Here is a 17,015-nt window from a genome sequence, read left to right as displayed (position 1 = left end):
ATTATTTTGTCTTCTGTTGTTTAACAGAGACATCAGTGTTTTCAAATGTTTAATTATTATGACATATAAATAAAAACAGTTAAATCCAACAGCAAATTCACATGCACAAATATTCCAAGTGGAAAAAGTATGATCAGATGAAAAATGAGAGCACATGGAAAAGTGAATATGATGATTACAATTATGTGAGAAAGGAATCTAAATAAAAGTTTACATTTAAACCAATTAATTGAATAAAAATAATTATGAAAGTCATTTTGATAAATATTTAAAAATAAAAAAATTTCAAAGCACCTGACGAGATTTGAACCCGCAATCTTTAGCACGTTTAGAGTTTATTTTAGCCATTCCGCTAAGCAACCACTCAGGATAACACCCCTTTTTTAAGGCCATAGAGCATCATGTGAAATTCCAAAATCTTTTTTTCGGCGATTAATCGCAGACAAGAGCCTCCCAGGGTGAAAGGCTGCAGGGTGTGATATGTGGGAACTTAAACTAGATCACTGTACAGATAGTTTCAAAAAGTTAATCCCTCTGCAGGGGATCTCTCCTTGTAAAGCTTTACCCAATTTAATATTACAACACTTCTACCTTTTTAGTTTTAGGTTACTTATATAAGTAATATAAAACCATCAACATTTGTTGTTAATATTCTAACCTGGAGTTTCCATTGTTTAACTAAAAACTGAAACACAGCTACATTACAGACCTGTTTACAGTGTATTCAACCATCATTAGGTACAGTTAAAGTTAAATGGGCTGTTTCTCACAGTGATTTCTGTGGTAGGGTACCACCACCCCAAGGAACTTTCACCATACAGGGGAAGAGACGAAAGCTAATGTAAACAGCCACAAATGAGCATCTAAACATTCACCAGCGATCTGAAGATGAACCTGTGGTTCTGAAACTGTTAACAGTGTTATTTGTGTGAGTAAACTGCATTATTAATTGCGCTTGGTTGCTGTTTTCTACTTTGCAAGAAACCATTTGTGTGCAGCTGTCTCAAAATGTCAGTTTTCAACAAAATAGTACAAATCAACCACATTTTTTCAGTTTTTATTTTACAAATTTTGTGGCAATTTAGTTTCCATGTGCATCAGCCCTTGTATCAGCATGTCTGCCAGGTGCAGCCAGTATCTTACAATCATGGTCTGAATGTGAACTGAAGTGGCAATCTGTGAGGGTCCCTGAATTCTATTTGATGCACTAAACCTTCCTTAAAATTGGCCTTCAGTGTATTTTGAAACTGTATAAGAGATAATTTGATTCAAAATACATTATATAATTCGGAAATATGGCTTGGCTGAAGGCACAGGAATGACATCACATGTCACCATAATAAAGGATGCTGCTTCAGCTGAAGGAAGACAGCTAAGGGCAGTACCAACAGAGTGACTGAGCAACTGGCAGTTGGTTCAGATGGCACTGAATTTTGTTTCCGACTGGCCACATTCGAGTTCAGTATATGAGTATTTTTATTTGTGATGGAAGCTAATAATAAACTGCTGGGAGCTAACAGAAGCTAACATTAAACTGCTGGAAGCTAATAATAAACAAATGTTATGAAATGATGAACCGTGGACCTTGCTGTTGATGGAGAGGCTTGTGTGCCTCAGCAATACAGATAGCTATACTGCAGGTGCAATCACATCGGAGGGGTAGCTGTTGAGAGGCCAGACAAATGTGTGGTTCTTGAAGAGGGGCAGCAGCCTTTTCAGTAGTTGCAGGGCCAACAGTTTAGATGATTGACCGATCTGGCCTTGTAACATTAACCAAAATGGCCTTGCTGTGATGGTACGATGAACGGTTAAAGCAAGCAAGGGGAAACTACAGTCATAATTTTTCCCAAGGGCATGCAGCTTTACTGTATGGTTAAATGATGATGGCGTCCTCTTGGGTAAAATATTCCAGAGGTAAAATAGTCCCCCATTCAGATCTCCGGGCAGGGACTAATCAGGAGGACGTCGTTATCAGGAGTAAGAAAACTGGCATTCTACGAACTGGAGTGTGGAATGTCAGATCCCTTAATCGGCCAGGTAGCTTAGAAAATTTAAAAAGGGAAATGGATAGGTTAAAGCTACATATAGTGGGAATTAGTGAAGTTCGGTGGCAGGAGGAACAAGACTTTTGGTCAGGTGAATACAGGGTTATAAATACAAAATCAAATAGGGGTAAAGCAAGAGTAGGTTTAATAATGGATAAAAAAAAATAAGAACGCGGGTAAGCTTCTACGAACAGCATAGTGAACACATTATTGTAGCCAACACAAACACGCAGCCCATGCCTACCACAGTAGTACAAGTTTATATGCCAACTAGCTCTGCAGATGACGAAGAGATTGAAGAAATTTATAATGAGATAAAAGAAATTATTCAGATACTGAAGGGAGATGAAAATTTAATAGTCATGGGGGACTGGAATTCGGTAGTAGAAAAAGGAAGAGAAGGAAAAGTAGTGGGTGAATATGGATTGGGGGTAAGAAATGAAAGAGGAAGCCGCCTGGTAGAATTTTGCATAGAGCTCAACTTAATCATAGCTAACACTTGGTTTAAGAATCATGAAAGACGTGGAAGAGGCCTGGAGACACTGGAAGGTTTCAGATAGATTACATAATGGTAAGACAGAGATTTAGGAACCAGGTTTTAAATTGTGAGACATTTCCAGGGGCAGATATGGACTCTGTTGGTTATGAGCTGTAAATTAAAAATGAAGAAACTGCAAAAAGGTGGGAATTTAAGGAGATGGGACCTGGATAAACTGAAAGAACCAGAGGATGTAGAGTGTTTCAGAGAGAGCATTAGGGAATAATTGACAAATGTGGAGGAACGAAATACAGTAGCAGAATGGGTACCTTTGAGAGATGAAATAGTGAAGGCATCAGAGGATCAAGTAGGTAAAAAGATGAGTGCTAGTAAAAATCCTTGGATAATAGAAAATATATTGAATTGATGAAATGAAAAAAATATAAAAACGCAGTAAATGAAACAGACAAAAAAAAAGTACAAATGTCTCAAAAATGAGATCGAAAGGAAGTGCAAAATGGCTAAGTGGGGATGGCTAGAGGACAAATGTAAGGATGTAGAGGCATATATCACTAGGGGTAAGGTAGATACTGCTTACAGGAAGATTAAAGAGACCTTTGGAGAAAAGAGATGAACCTGTATGAATATCAAGTGCTCAGATGGCAACCCAGTTCTAAGCAAAGAAGGGAAAGCAGAAAGGTGGAAGGAGTATATAGAGGATCTATACAAGGGCGATGTACTTGAGGACAATATTATGGAAATGGAAGAGGATGTAGATGAAGATGAAATGGGAGATACGATACTGCGTGAAGAGTTTGACAGAGCACTGAAAGACCTAAGTCGAAACAAGGCCCCGTAAATAGACAACATTCCATTAGAACTACTGATAGCCTTGGGAGAGCCAGCCCTGACAAAACTCTACCACTCTGGTGAGCAAGATGTATGAGACAGGTGAAATACCCTCAGACTTCAAGAAGAAAATAATAATTCCAATCCCAAAGAAAGCAGGTGTTGACAGATGTGAATATTACCAAACCATCAGTTTAATAAGCCATGGCTGCAAAATACTAACATGAGTTCTTTACATACGAATGGGAAAACTGGTAGAAGCTTACCTCGGGGAAGATCAGTTTGGATTCTGTAGAAATGTTGAAACACGTGAGGCAATACTGATCCTACAACTTATATAAGAAAATAGATTAAGGAAAGGCAGACCTACGTTTCTAGCATTTGTAGATTTAGAGAAAGCTTTTGACAGTGTTGATTAGAATACTCTCTTTCAAATTCTGAAGGTGGCAGGGGTCAAATACAGGGAGCGAAAGGCTATTTACAATTTGTACAGGAATCAGATGGTAGTTATAAAAGTGGAGGGGCATGAAAGGGAAGCAGTGGTTGGGAAGGGAGTGAGACAGGGTTGTACCCTACCCCCATGTTATTCAATCTGTATATTAAGCAAGCAGTAAAGGAAACAAAAGAAAAATTTGGTGTAGGTATTAAAATCCATGGAGAAGAAATAAAAACTTTGAGGTTTGCTGATGACATTGTAATTTGTCAGAGACAAGAAATGACTTGGAAGAGCAATTGAACGGAATGGACAGTGTCTTGAAAGGAGGATATAAGATTAACATCAACAAAAGCAAAATGAGGATAATGGAATGTAGTCGAATTAAATCAAGTGATGCTATGGGAATTAGATTAGGTAATGAGACACTTAAAGTAGTAGATGAGTTATGCTATTTGGGGAACAAAATAACTGATAATGGTTAAAGTAGAGAGGATATAAAATGAAGACTGGCAACAGCAAGGAAAGGCGTTTCTGAAGAAAAGAAATTTGTTAACATTGAGTGTAGATTAAAGCGTCAGAAAGTCTTTTCTGAAAGTATTTGTATGGAGTGTAGCCCTGTATGGAAATGAAACACGGACGATAAATAATTTAGACAAGAAGAGAATGGAAGCTTTCAAAATGTGGTGCTACAGAAGAATGCTGAAGATTAGATGGGTAGATCACATAAGTAATGAGGAGGTATTGAATAGAATTGGGGAAAAGAGGAGTTTGTGGCACAACTTGACTAGAAGAAGGGATCGGTTGGTAAGACATGTTCTGAGGCACCAAGGGATCACCAATTTAGTACTGTAGGGCAGCGCCGAGGGTAAAAATCGTAGAGGGAGACCAAGAGATGAATACACTACGCAGATTCAGAAGGATGTAGGCTGTAGTAGGTACTTGAAGATGAAGCTTGCACAGGATAGAGCAGTGTGGAGAGCTGCATCAAACCAGTCTCTGGACTGAAGACCACCACCAGCAGCAGCAGCAGCAGCAGCAGCAGCACCACCACCACCACAACAACAACAACAACAACAACAACAACAACAATTATGAAACGACAACGAAATAAGTACATTCAAGGGTCTGTAGATTTGAGAATCTACTGTTGGGGGATTGATTACATGCCAGAAAGTAAACATAGGCAGATCCCTTGGGGAAGGCATTTTCCTGCATAGGCTGTTGTTTTATTTCGAATTAAACACTTTATTCCATAATTTACAAGTTGGGTAACTCGTCGCCTTTGCCACTATCAAGCTACACCACAGCAAAAACTTGTAAGGCACATAATACGATTTATTCCATACATCTGCAAAGAGGAAGCAACATGTGATGGTTAACCTAATAAGGGCTTCAAACAAGCACAGTAGATAGAGGCACAACTATCTCAGACATGAAATCCATAAGATAAGAAAAAGACACTTATGGGGGTTTTTCCAATTTGCTAGCATACAATACATATACGTTAGTGTAACTACTGTATTTAAAATGTAATTACACATGGTTTAGTCAACATTGTAAAACCAGTACCATAAACAAAAAATGAGACACCAGTGTGATACGTACCTTACACTGTTTTAAAATGCTATGGCGGTCTGCTCTACGCTGTTCAATTTTGGACTCTAGAGCTGTCACCTGCTTTTGGGCTGCCTGAATATCCTTTGCTATACCTCCCATTTCTCGTCTTGCCTAAAACAAAATTTTACGCATTTATATGTTACATTTAAACTTTGATTTACTTTTCAAGAAGAGCACAATAATTTAAAAGCAACTTTCTGAGCAACCATGAATCTACTGATGATTACAATCACTTTAAAGTTTAGGCTGGAGTCCTGATAACACAAAGAATTTTAAAACATACACCACATTCTTCTTTGTCAGCTACAGTAGAGAATACACAGCAAAATTTTACAACTGCTCTCTTAACAGAATATAAAACACACGTTAAAATGTGATATACACCACAAGCACCACAAACTAGGGTATCCTACCAACAAGCATAACTAGGAACTGTACCATCAGGGGTATTAAAAGGAGATCAGCTACTGAATAAATGTCAGTTTGTTGTGAGACAAATTTTTTGTTCACAATGCTGTCTGTAGCCTGAACAATCTACGATAAATATTGCTTTATCACACATTTTTAGTTAGAAATTTTTTTTTGTTTCATGCTTAACAAGCAACGATCTGAGCAACACTTTGATGGGAGAAAACCATTGATATCCCAGTCAGAGCATCACGTTTAGCTGACAGCCAATGGCTATCTGCTAAATTGTTCTCATTTCCTGTGATCATTATTTAAATAAGGCAGCTATAAAAAAAAAGACATGTAAATTTGTGTTAATTCAACCTTAGTAATTAGTAGTTCAATACTGTATCTCAATCTTAAAGACTGACTGACATGTAAACAAACATAAAGCAAGATAATGACCAAACTTAATGCAGGACAGCATACATTGGAACTCTGAAGTGTAGTACTGAATATTTCTTCTTCTTATTTCCCCTAAAGTTAATCCCATCTATACGAGGTCAGCTTTTTTTACAATTTGGCAAATTTATTTTATTATTTACCTTTGCATCCAGATGCCCTACATGACACCAAAGTCATTAAGGTATCTTACGAGAGTGAAGTCTTGTGCAACAACTGTGTATCTTGTAAAACTGTTCTGTGTGTTGCCATATTTTAACTGTCTGCATAATGTAATCTCTGGGGAAGACATCTAAAAAACACACTCTGCTGAGCATATTCAGTCTGGGTCTAGCTCACCTTAATGCCTCACAAAGTAGCACACTGTGCCTCATGCTATATGGGCAGGTAATAACGAATGATTTTCAGTGACGAGAGATAAGATAATAATTAGGCCATATGAATAAGCTTATTTTGCCAGTACTGAACATAAAAAAGTTTAGGCAATGATAGTGATATCACAGCACTTTTTTCAAACTAGAAATATTGCACGGGCAAGGACTTCATTGAAGAACTAGTCATGTTATTAATGTTACATATTTATCACCAAAAAATAATAACCAATACATCAGATGTATGAAGTTTATGTACCACAAAAGGAAATAATGAGATACACCAAAGTACAAGATATAGGCATGAATACAATAAAAAATAATTTAATGTATGAATTCCTTTATCTTGGAAATTATGACAGTGTTTAGTAAAAAGGTCATCTCTGGTTGATGACACAGTAACGGGATAATCAACTAATACAGAACTATCGTATGTCACTTTGCAAACTGCCACAATATTTACATTCTAATAGTAAATATTCCTATCAAGAACATGCAGTCAGAGACACAATACACATTTATACAGCACTCTATCTACAATAAATTCATTGTTCACAGAATGCAAGTCTATGTTCACATAACAGCAAGGCATATCATGGCAAGTATTGCTGACCACAGCTTATCATTCTCTACTGTTAGGCACTCTTTCCCTCACCAGTTCACGTCTCTCGAGTCCAATAGCTATATGAAAACCTGTAAGATGTTGGCACACTGTGTCATAACATATTCCTTGTTGGCCTTCTCAGCTGCTAAATTTGCTTTCTTGTTGACCCAGAGCCCTAAGTTCACTGGTACAAAGCAGAATGTTATGTACAGCATTGTTCAGAAGCACCTCTGGGGATTCAGAATACACCTTTGTGAAAACAAGAAACAAATAGAAAATTAGACACATATCAGTGATGGAACATCGTTCCAAGTTTCAAACAATAATACGATTTCTTTAGGCTCCTGATGAATGACTCCCACATACTCTTTACCTTCTCTTATGATAGTCCTGGCTGGTCTGTTTCCTTCACACACACAGCCTCTCTTGAGGAATGTTTTGTCTGCTGAAACTTTTACCTGAAGTTTGGTATGAAATCATTTAACTGTCACAACTGGCTCATATTTAATGAATTCAAAAGCTCAAAAACGTACATATCGATCCATTATACTCCGAGAACTGACTGCTGCCCCCTAGTGATGCACTCTGCAACTATGCCGTGACATGTATTATAATCTAAACCTGGAGACATCCTCCGTCCAATGATATGTGTCACTTTTCTGGATGTCTTGTAGTTTTCACGGAGGCACCTTCTGAAGCCCTGGAAGTGCTTATGAAAAGTAGTGTACTTCTATGGTAGGATGTGATGGGAGCCTTGTACATTTTGTAATTTGTTTCTAGATGCAGAACGCAATTAGAACATGCAAGTACGTTTTTTATTTGATAGCACCTCTTCTACAGTAACAATCCCAGAATTACAATCAGCTCAGAATGGGAATTGACTCAAAATGGGCAAGATTGATAGATAATTCAAAATTGAGTATTTTTCATCATCTAGGGTGAGGAGCCATGGTGGCACGTGAAAAAGATGCAAAATGTTTGAATAAGGTGACAGAATATTTTAAAAAATGACAAGTGATTTTAATAAACAGATAGGGCACAAATGAATGTTTCCATTTTTGATAGTCCCTACCAAAAGGCCAAGACCACAATGAATTTCTGTCTATGGCCCTGGATGAGGTATGGCCAATTTCTCCTTCATACAAATTTATTAATATACTGGATCACAAACCCAGCAGTGCCTGTGCATTCATTTTGTCAATTTTATATTAGAAACAGAAACTGAATCTTCATGCATGATGTGGCAGTTTTTGATGCACCTCATTGTTTATGATGTTATAATAACTAAACTGGTAACACTTCTTTTGGTCAAGATGTGCCATAAATTTCTTATCTCTGCAATTCTAATCAGAACCTCCTCATTACCTGCGTTATCTAACATGTTTCACTTCCATACAAGACTACACTCAGACATATACTTTCAGAAGAGACTTCCTAACACTTAAATCTGTATTCTATGTTAACAATTTTCCCTTCTTCAGGAATGCTTTTCTTACCACTGCCAGTCAACATTTTATATCCTCTCTACTTTGGTTATCATCAGTTATTTTGCTGCCCACATAGCAAAACCCATCTACTACTTTAACTGTCTCATTTCCTAATCAAATTCTCTTAGCATCACCTGATTTAATTCGACTACATTCTATTATCATTGTTTTGCTTTTATTGGTGTTATTTTATATCTTCCTTTCAAGACAATGCTCATTCCGTTCAACTGTGCTTCCAAATCCTTCACTGTTTCTGACAGAATTACACTGTCATCAGCAAACCTCAAAGTTTTTATTTCTTTTCCCTGAACTTTAATTCCTACACCAAATTTTTTCTTTGGTTTTCCTTTACTGCTTGTTCAATGTACGGACTGAAAAATATTGGGGATATGCTATAACCCTGTCTCACTCCCTTCTCAACCACTGCTTCTTTTTCATGTCCCTGGGCTCTGTCTGTCTGTCTGCTGTCTGGTTTCTGTACAACTTGTACAGTTCCTTTTCCTCCCTGTATTTTACCCCTGCTACTTTCAGAATTTCAAAAAGAGTACTCCAGTCAACACTGTCAAAAGCTTTCTCCAAGTCTACAAACGCTATGAATAGGTTTTCTTTTCCTTAACCTATCTGCTAAGGCAAGTTGTAGGGTCAGTATTGCCTCATGTATTATTTCTCCGGCATCCAAATTAATATTTCCCAAGACTGGCTTCTACCAGTTTTTCTTTTTTTCCATTCTTCTCGTTTATGACACCGTATCTCCTCAACTATGACAGGTAGATCAGTGGTTCTTATCCCCACAGCAATTGTTACCTGACAGTAAGGGACATGTGTACCTTGTTTTGTTGAAATGGGTTCAGTGGTTTAGAAGAAGCTGTGGAACATACAGACATCCATTTTTATAATATGTGCGGATGCAGGTACACTGTTTAATTTGATACTGGTAATCGTAATGCCCAAACAAATTCTACATCACATTTTTACAACTAATGACATTCTATAATGGAGAAAGGTCAACAAAATATTGTTGGTTGACTGTTTCCTAGGCATGAAGTAATCATACAAGATTTTCTTTTCCCAAGATTTCTCAGAAAGGTTTCCATCTCCTTTTCTTTCACTCTTTCATCTACTTTCATGATTTGTGCGTCCATGAGTATACCCTGGGCCAATTTTGCTCCCTTTAAATCACTTGCTTTCTTAAGTTTAATGGAAGTATGAGAGCAGGAGCTAGTGTTGTTCACCCCCCACCCCCTCTCTTTCAAAGCAGCTATCTCATGCTCAATAGATTTTACATGTTATTCACCTTTTTAATCTCCTCTTCCACGTGCATGTAGTTTTGCTCCTCTTTTCGATTTTCTTCTAATTCAAGTCTTATTTTCTTTTCACATTCTTCCTTCCAAGCAGTATGATTTGCATGTGCTTGCCATTCACACCTAATAACTGTGAATCAATGGCCATGGAGAGAAAATAGAGGTACTGTCCCAAAGCATCATCACAGTCAAAACATGGTTTAAAACTCTTTCGGCCATCGCTGCCTAGTCTTCTCCTAATCTGTGTTTCAAAATGGGATATCTTCTTTCCATGTCCAGATTTCCATGTACTAGCTTTGAAACATTTGGATACTTTAACTCTACAGATGAGGAGTCCCTTCTGCTGCTGCTGCTGCCACCAGTAGTTGTCAATACCTTTGTTATATAATAAGTAATCTTTCCGGACATCAAACGGCACCTTTAACATGTCACTGTAGCTTCTGTTCTTTACTCTTTCTTTGGAGTCTAAAAACCTAAAACTCAGTTGTGTACTTGATAAGCACATTTTTCCATCACGTGTTTGCACACTGCGATGTACTGTTTTTAAGCACTATTTAGAAATCATTTTTAAGCGTTATTTAGAAACCACTACTTTTAACATTCTTCCTGTTCATTAGGTTCTTCAGTTCTTGCTTGCTAACGGTTAGTTGTTCCAGAGGGAGCAGATTATACGATGTAAAGTGTTCATCATAAAAACTTAAAAAACAAAATCAATTTCTCTCAAAGCACAAAAATTGCTTAAAATACAAACCAAAATGGTTTGAAGTATGTTTTTTATTTTGCATGCAACTTGAGAATCAAAGGTGTCAGGCTTTGAAAAAGTTATCCTGGTTCTGCAGATGAAATTATGAAACGAAGTTCTGCATTTATTGAAGTGTTTTTTTCCCACAATGAACTGTAAGATTTTGACTGAACAGTAGGAGAATTACTTTTTAGAAGTATATGTTTAAGAAAGTAATACTTAATACCACATCACTGCTCCAAAATCCTGTTGGCTTGATGTCCTGAACTAAGCTGCTTTGTCATCACATGCATCGAAAACTTGAGCAAAATAATAATAAATATTGACCAGATATTTGGATGCTTCTTCACCTGCACACTCCTAAGCCTTTAAATAGGCATTACACACTGTATGAATGCAAATTCCAATGTTTATATGTTGTCTTCCATGGGACTCCTGGATATCACTATTTAAAAGCCTAATTAAAGATGTAACATTCTGCTATCTGCTTTGTCAATAAAGGAAGTTTTTAGGTGACACTGTTATGCAACAATTACTCTCTGACCAAAATGCAATGGTCATTTGCAATTGTTAAACACCAGCAGTTTCATAAAAACTCAGAGTGTAATACAATGAAAGAGCTCCTTCTAACATGTGTGTCCGGAAATATGGTGTCAGTAATTAGGTATTGGATTCTCTTAAATGAAAGAGAAAAGTGTTCCGAAACACTATTCGGGAACATTATCTTAAAAATGATATAAAAATCATTATGAACCCATAGAATAATTGGAAATCACTGATTTCATTGTCCAAATCAATTCAGTTGTGGTGAAACTATCCTTCGTACTTAACATCCTTATTGTTGGCACACATACTGAGCTTGAAAGTTGTGCCTTATCTGAAAGTTCTAAATATGACTGATATCGTCTTCCTTTACTTTCAAAGTTAGACTCATGTTTTGTTACAAGTGAACCATTAAATACTGCCTGAAAACCTTTTGTCTTAAAATTAACAAGGCAAGAACAGATACTAAAAAATAATTTGCTTTTGCTAACATTTGCCCCTCCCATGCTGGGCCTTTACTTTTCAAACTGTCTGTCTTTTCAAGCCTGTCTCTACAGAATTTGCATTTTCCCTTCTCAAAAAGCTTATTTCAAATACTGAATAGAGTATCAAATGCAATGTTTCACTGGTTCTTTACTGTGATATCAAGCAGCAAAGTAAAGTGTGATCAGGAGCTAAGACACTTCCTATTATTCAGTCCTTCACCTTACTATTTCATCTACATCTATGTCATACTCCGCCAGCCACCTAATGGTGTCTGTTAGGTGGCATTTCTGGTATCACTAACTGATACACCACCTACCCTGTTCCACTCGCGAATCACGCGTGAGAAGAATGAGTGTATAATTGGTTATAATTTTTCAAATTTTCTCTTTGTGGTCATAGTACAAACCTAATATCCAATTCTCAAAATAAATATGATACTTCTGATAATAAATGTATCGTACACTGTACTCTTGTGTACAATGAGTAGGGACCAGAATAAATTGCATTTTGTGATAAATACGAAACAAATGCGAATTCTGCCTCAAAATGCGAAAACGCTAAATTATTTAATAGATGCTCTTTCATAGTGAATTGTATCCAGATGATCTATTTATCAGAGATAGTCTGCAACAGCTTCATTTTCTGCAAACAATATTGAAAATTTAACCAGTTGTTGGCATCGTACATCATCTGACAAAGCCCAATTTAGTGAGACAATGAGCGCAAAAACCTACTTGCAAAATAAAGTGTATAAAATAGGAATGCTCCAACATGTGACTGTAACCAGTGATCCGGTGCCATGTGAGTTGTGGGTGGCTGAATGGTCTGTTTAACATGCATGCTGCATAATGCAACATAGTACTCAGCCATGGGACCTAGCATTTTAGTTGCCTAAAGTTCAATAGATGGTATATTGTGGTCACTTAATGTGGCAAATAAGGTGGTGGATATTTTGAACTGTAGTTACATCGAATACCACCAAAGGTCAGGCCTGAACTACATTGTTAACAATGCTCTACTAATTTCAATAAGCAATTGCATGGTAGCCGCCCCTGAATGCTTTGTGTTGTGCGTTGCTTGTTGTTTTCTTTTTTTATTATGGAGTATGTGATGTTACTAATCCTGGTCCAGCATGGATTTCATTTATGACCCCTCTGACAATGTGTCAGTTTTGCTGTAGGCTGCTGCCCAGCAGATTGGAGGCAGGATTTCCTTCCCCTGTGGTGGTCAATGTTCTAGGTTGTTTACGCTTGCAGACATCTGTGACTGTAGCCTACAGTGCCTACCTTCTGCGCTATAGCTGTTGGAAAACAAAATTGTACTATTTTTAGACTGTGCTGAAACTCTTCCTCTAAGGTTAAATAGAGTTGCCGTACATTCGGTTCTACTTCTACACAACATGCCTTGTCACTTCTATCCACAATGTTGTCAAGCATGGGTCGCACGGATATGAATGCCCATGAAAGGTCGAAACTAGTAGTCTAGGATTCTTTAATCTTCAAATTGTGTGGGAAAAGACAAATAATGTCCAGAAACACCTTGTATCAGAGGGGCATTCAGTTAAATTGCAGGAAAATGCTGCTGCTTTTCAACAGAACAATAATTTTTGAAAGCTTAAATACTGCCAAACAAAGAAAACAAAGGCCATTACGGAAGAAAAAGATGTTTAAGTTTTTGCAAAAGCAAATATTCCAATCAGCACTTTTTTAACAGTCAATTTCAAAGAACTAATAATTTGTTTCTCTTCATCCATGTAGCATGACAACCCTTTAAATTTGTGGGTCTACAATTACACTGATAAGGTCTAAGTCCACAAATGATCTGTCTTATTTATCAGATTCCAATTGAGGGAATACATAAAAAGTTTTCTCTTGACCTTGTGATATCATACACATTGTCACAGCTGCTCTTCCTCTGTGGCTCGCACCATATCTCCATGGCAGGGCCCGACTAAAAGGCACCGCGAACGCAGTACGACATTTATCATTGTCCTGGCTTGTAGATAAGCTGCATCCACCCGTTCCATGACACATACACATAAATAAAACATACAGACAAACAATAGATTATTTAATTCACTATGAAAATAAACTTTTATAGTGGCGATCATCATTTGTCGGTTCAAGAAAAGCTTGTGCAACATACCACTTCACGAAAGAGCGATGTTACACTAGATACCACTGAGTAATTAGAACTTAACAAAAATAGGAGCGGTCATGATAGAGGAATGTTTGTCTCTAACAATAGTTAAGTTTATACATGTTACAAAAAAGGTGACTAAAGGTGGGAAAGATGACTGGTTCTTCATCCTGCATCATCATGTATTGGGTCTGTAAACACACATTTTCTTAGAAATTGAGGAAAGAAACTGTTATAACTATCATTTATGTACCCATAATGCAAATGCTGTTCAATAGAAGTGCCACTAGCATAGCGGCCAAGACACCTGGCTCGGGAGCGGAGAACCTATGTTCAATTCTCAAATGCATTCTGCATTTCTTAGTTGGATTTTTTCCTGTATTGGAAATATCTTTGATGTGCAGCAACATGTACACTGCATATTTTCATATTACGAAAGTATAAATTCGAATTCCACCAAACACAGCAATTTACTTTCCAAAGCATTGAAATCGAGATTGCGGTGTGCTTTTGTAGGCCAGTCATAGCTCATATCACGTGATCTCGCCAGTCAATGACACCGGATATTCAGAGCATAGGACACGTGATGATGTTAGCCAATAGGAACATCACTGTCAAGTAGTGCAAACACACAAATAGAGAAAGTTAATGGTTTAAATTAATATACATAGTGTTATAAGAAAAGAAAAGCTTTCACATATAATTTTTGTGCGTGTTACATTTTAAGACAGATCACACAAATGTGCCAGTAAAAGTTTTAACAACGACATAAATGTGATCTTCTGGGCTCGAAATTCTTCTAAATGGTCGTCCTCAAAGAGTTGATTTTTAAATGAGAGTCAAATGCTCTGTGATTTAGGAAATTCATTGTACATTCTCGCATCTAGTACATCTTGCGTAAATGGAAATTTACTTTGAAAGTAATGCTTTTCAAACAACCATTTGCAATATTTTCCGCAACCCGTTAGAAATAGGTTCATTTCAGAGTTGCCAGAGAGCCCCTGATAAGAGGCGTCATCCCACTTGCGCAGCTACAATGACACAGGAAGCCCGTATGTTCCAACATGTAAAACATTAGAAGACCTTACATTATGTCATAAAAGAAACAAGACATTGGAATTTCGTGCACCACACTAAAATGCATAATTTGGTTTTAAGTTTATATGTCCAGATTTGGATGTAAATTTTCTTTGCGTACAACTACTGTATTATCTCATGTTTGGTTCTTTATTGTGGCATAATGTCATACGTGCTAGAAGGTGAAAACATGCACTTGAAATGCAGTTGAAACTAGCCAATAGTGTGGAACTAAACACTTTGTTCCAAATAAATTGACTACCTCAGCGGAAAAGATTAATAAAACCCATATTTCTTTAGTAAACCAACAAAAATAACTTCATTGTTCTGCAATGTGATTAATGCTTGACTGTCAGAAAGACGAAAATAAAATAAAATCTGAAACTAATAGCATATTTTAGCCTTCCGTAATCATGTGAATGTGTTTTAATTAACTTGATATCTCCCAGCCACAAAAATCCGATTTGTTTTCATTTGATGTGAGAGCTATAGAAGAAGATCACTAAACGCAGACACGGGTCACATGGAGACTACCCACATAACAAGTAAATGATACTACTTTGGCACAAATGGTCATTTTTATAACACAACAGAATATAATTCACGAAGCACCAATATAAAATACCTATTAGGTCTACTACAAGCAAAACGCTTTATTTTATGAAATAGTTCCATATTTCATTTATATGCTCCAATTCTCAAGCATGAGATCGAAAAATAGTAGTATGAAGTTTTTACATAAATTCTGAATCGTCATATTCTTCCATAATTTGTATGATGTTCCCGTTTCTTCTCCTTCCTTGTTCTAACAATCAATCTTGTCATCACTAATTCTGTAATTATTCCTGCCAATGTTAAAACTTATTCTCATGTTAACATCACTAACCCTGCCACAATCACCGGCTTAGTTATCCCACATTTACTCTCTGGTTAGGTGCTATTACGTCTTCATACAATGCGTTTTGCTACTCCCAGAATAGAACTTAAGCGGCTGCTAGTCTGAGACTGTACAACTGACCCTTACTGGTGTAGTGGTCAGGCCAAAAATTTTCTGTTGAAATTTCATTTTCTTGGATACACTGAGCAGATAATACGTAATCTTTCTTACCTGTCATTCCTGTTAGTCGTTTATTTCCACCCTGGTAGTCTGAATCTATGGATTTTGCTGGTAATTGTAACAATGTTGATCATTGAAAAACCCAGTCAACCACATAAACAGCGACTGGCATTCACTCGTTCGGCTTTATTCTGATCAGCTCGTATAGCCCCATTCCCTTTTGTCTGCAGGAGTTTATTTCTAGATGTGATGGGGATTCCCCTGGCAGAGACATCACGTACGTTATGCACGCATTTAAAAATCAATTTATGATTCATTCAGAAATCAACTTGGAATGTGTTCAAAAATGTTCAACAACCAATAGCGATGTGTTTCAAAATTATATGAATAAACAGTAGACCACATGCGCTGGATGCTAGGCGCTTCGTGAAACAAGGTTTTTCGTAAAGAACACAAATTATCCCCCCCCCCCCCCCCCACCAAATTGCCACCAGGGGCAGATATCCTGGTTTGCTCCCTGCCCCAGATCTGGGCCTGTTGCGCATATGTGAATCTGGCAACTCAGGTGCACCAGTAGAATTTTTCCGGGTAGCATTTGGTTGCTTGCTGCTACTGCTTATACAGCTTGTAGCCAGAAGCGGGAGAAGGTACTACTCATATGACTTATCTGCGCATGCACATGAGCTTGCTCAAATGAGTCTACTGTAAACAGCTGTGATGTCACACTCATCGGAGACAGTTTATTGTTGTGAAGCATTACATAGTCTTCTGAAAGCCTTTGACACATTTTGCTGTTGGCATATGCTTGTATGAGTACTGTGTGTTGTTGTTGTTGTTGTTGTATATGCCACATTTCCTTTACAACTTAAGTTTTATTTTCTTTTTTTTTCTCTTGTTCATGTTTTATTGCTGCAGTATTATTCTGCAGCAGCGA

At 37.2% G+C, this 17,015-nt stretch overlaps 1 protein-coding gene across 2 annotated transcripts in view; it reads right to left on the bottom strand.

Annotated features, from left to right (window-relative positions):
* The window catches only part of LOC126474877 (structural maintenance of chromosomes protein 1A), a 168,491-nt gene that overhangs the window by 41,214 nt on the left and 110,262 nt on the right, over positions 1-17,015 (bottom strand). For both annotated transcript variants that reach the window (XM_050102360.1, XM_050102361.1), the window contains exon 18: positions 5,414-5,536. In XM_050102360.1, coding sequence (XP_049958317.1) covers positions 5,414-5,536 — 123 coding nt within the window. The remainder of the gene's footprint in view (positions 1-5,413; positions 5,537-17,015) is intronic.

This window comes from Schistocerca serialis, chromosome 4, assembly GCF_023864345.2.
Source record: "Schistocerca serialis cubense isolate TAMUIC-IGC-003099 chromosome 4, iqSchSeri2.2, whole genome shotgun sequence".
NCBI lineage: Eukaryota > Metazoa > Arthropoda > Insecta > Orthoptera > Acrididae > Schistocerca > Schistocerca serialis.
Note: the sequence above shows the minus strand (reverse complement) of the source record. Positions and strands in the feature narration are given on the sequence as shown.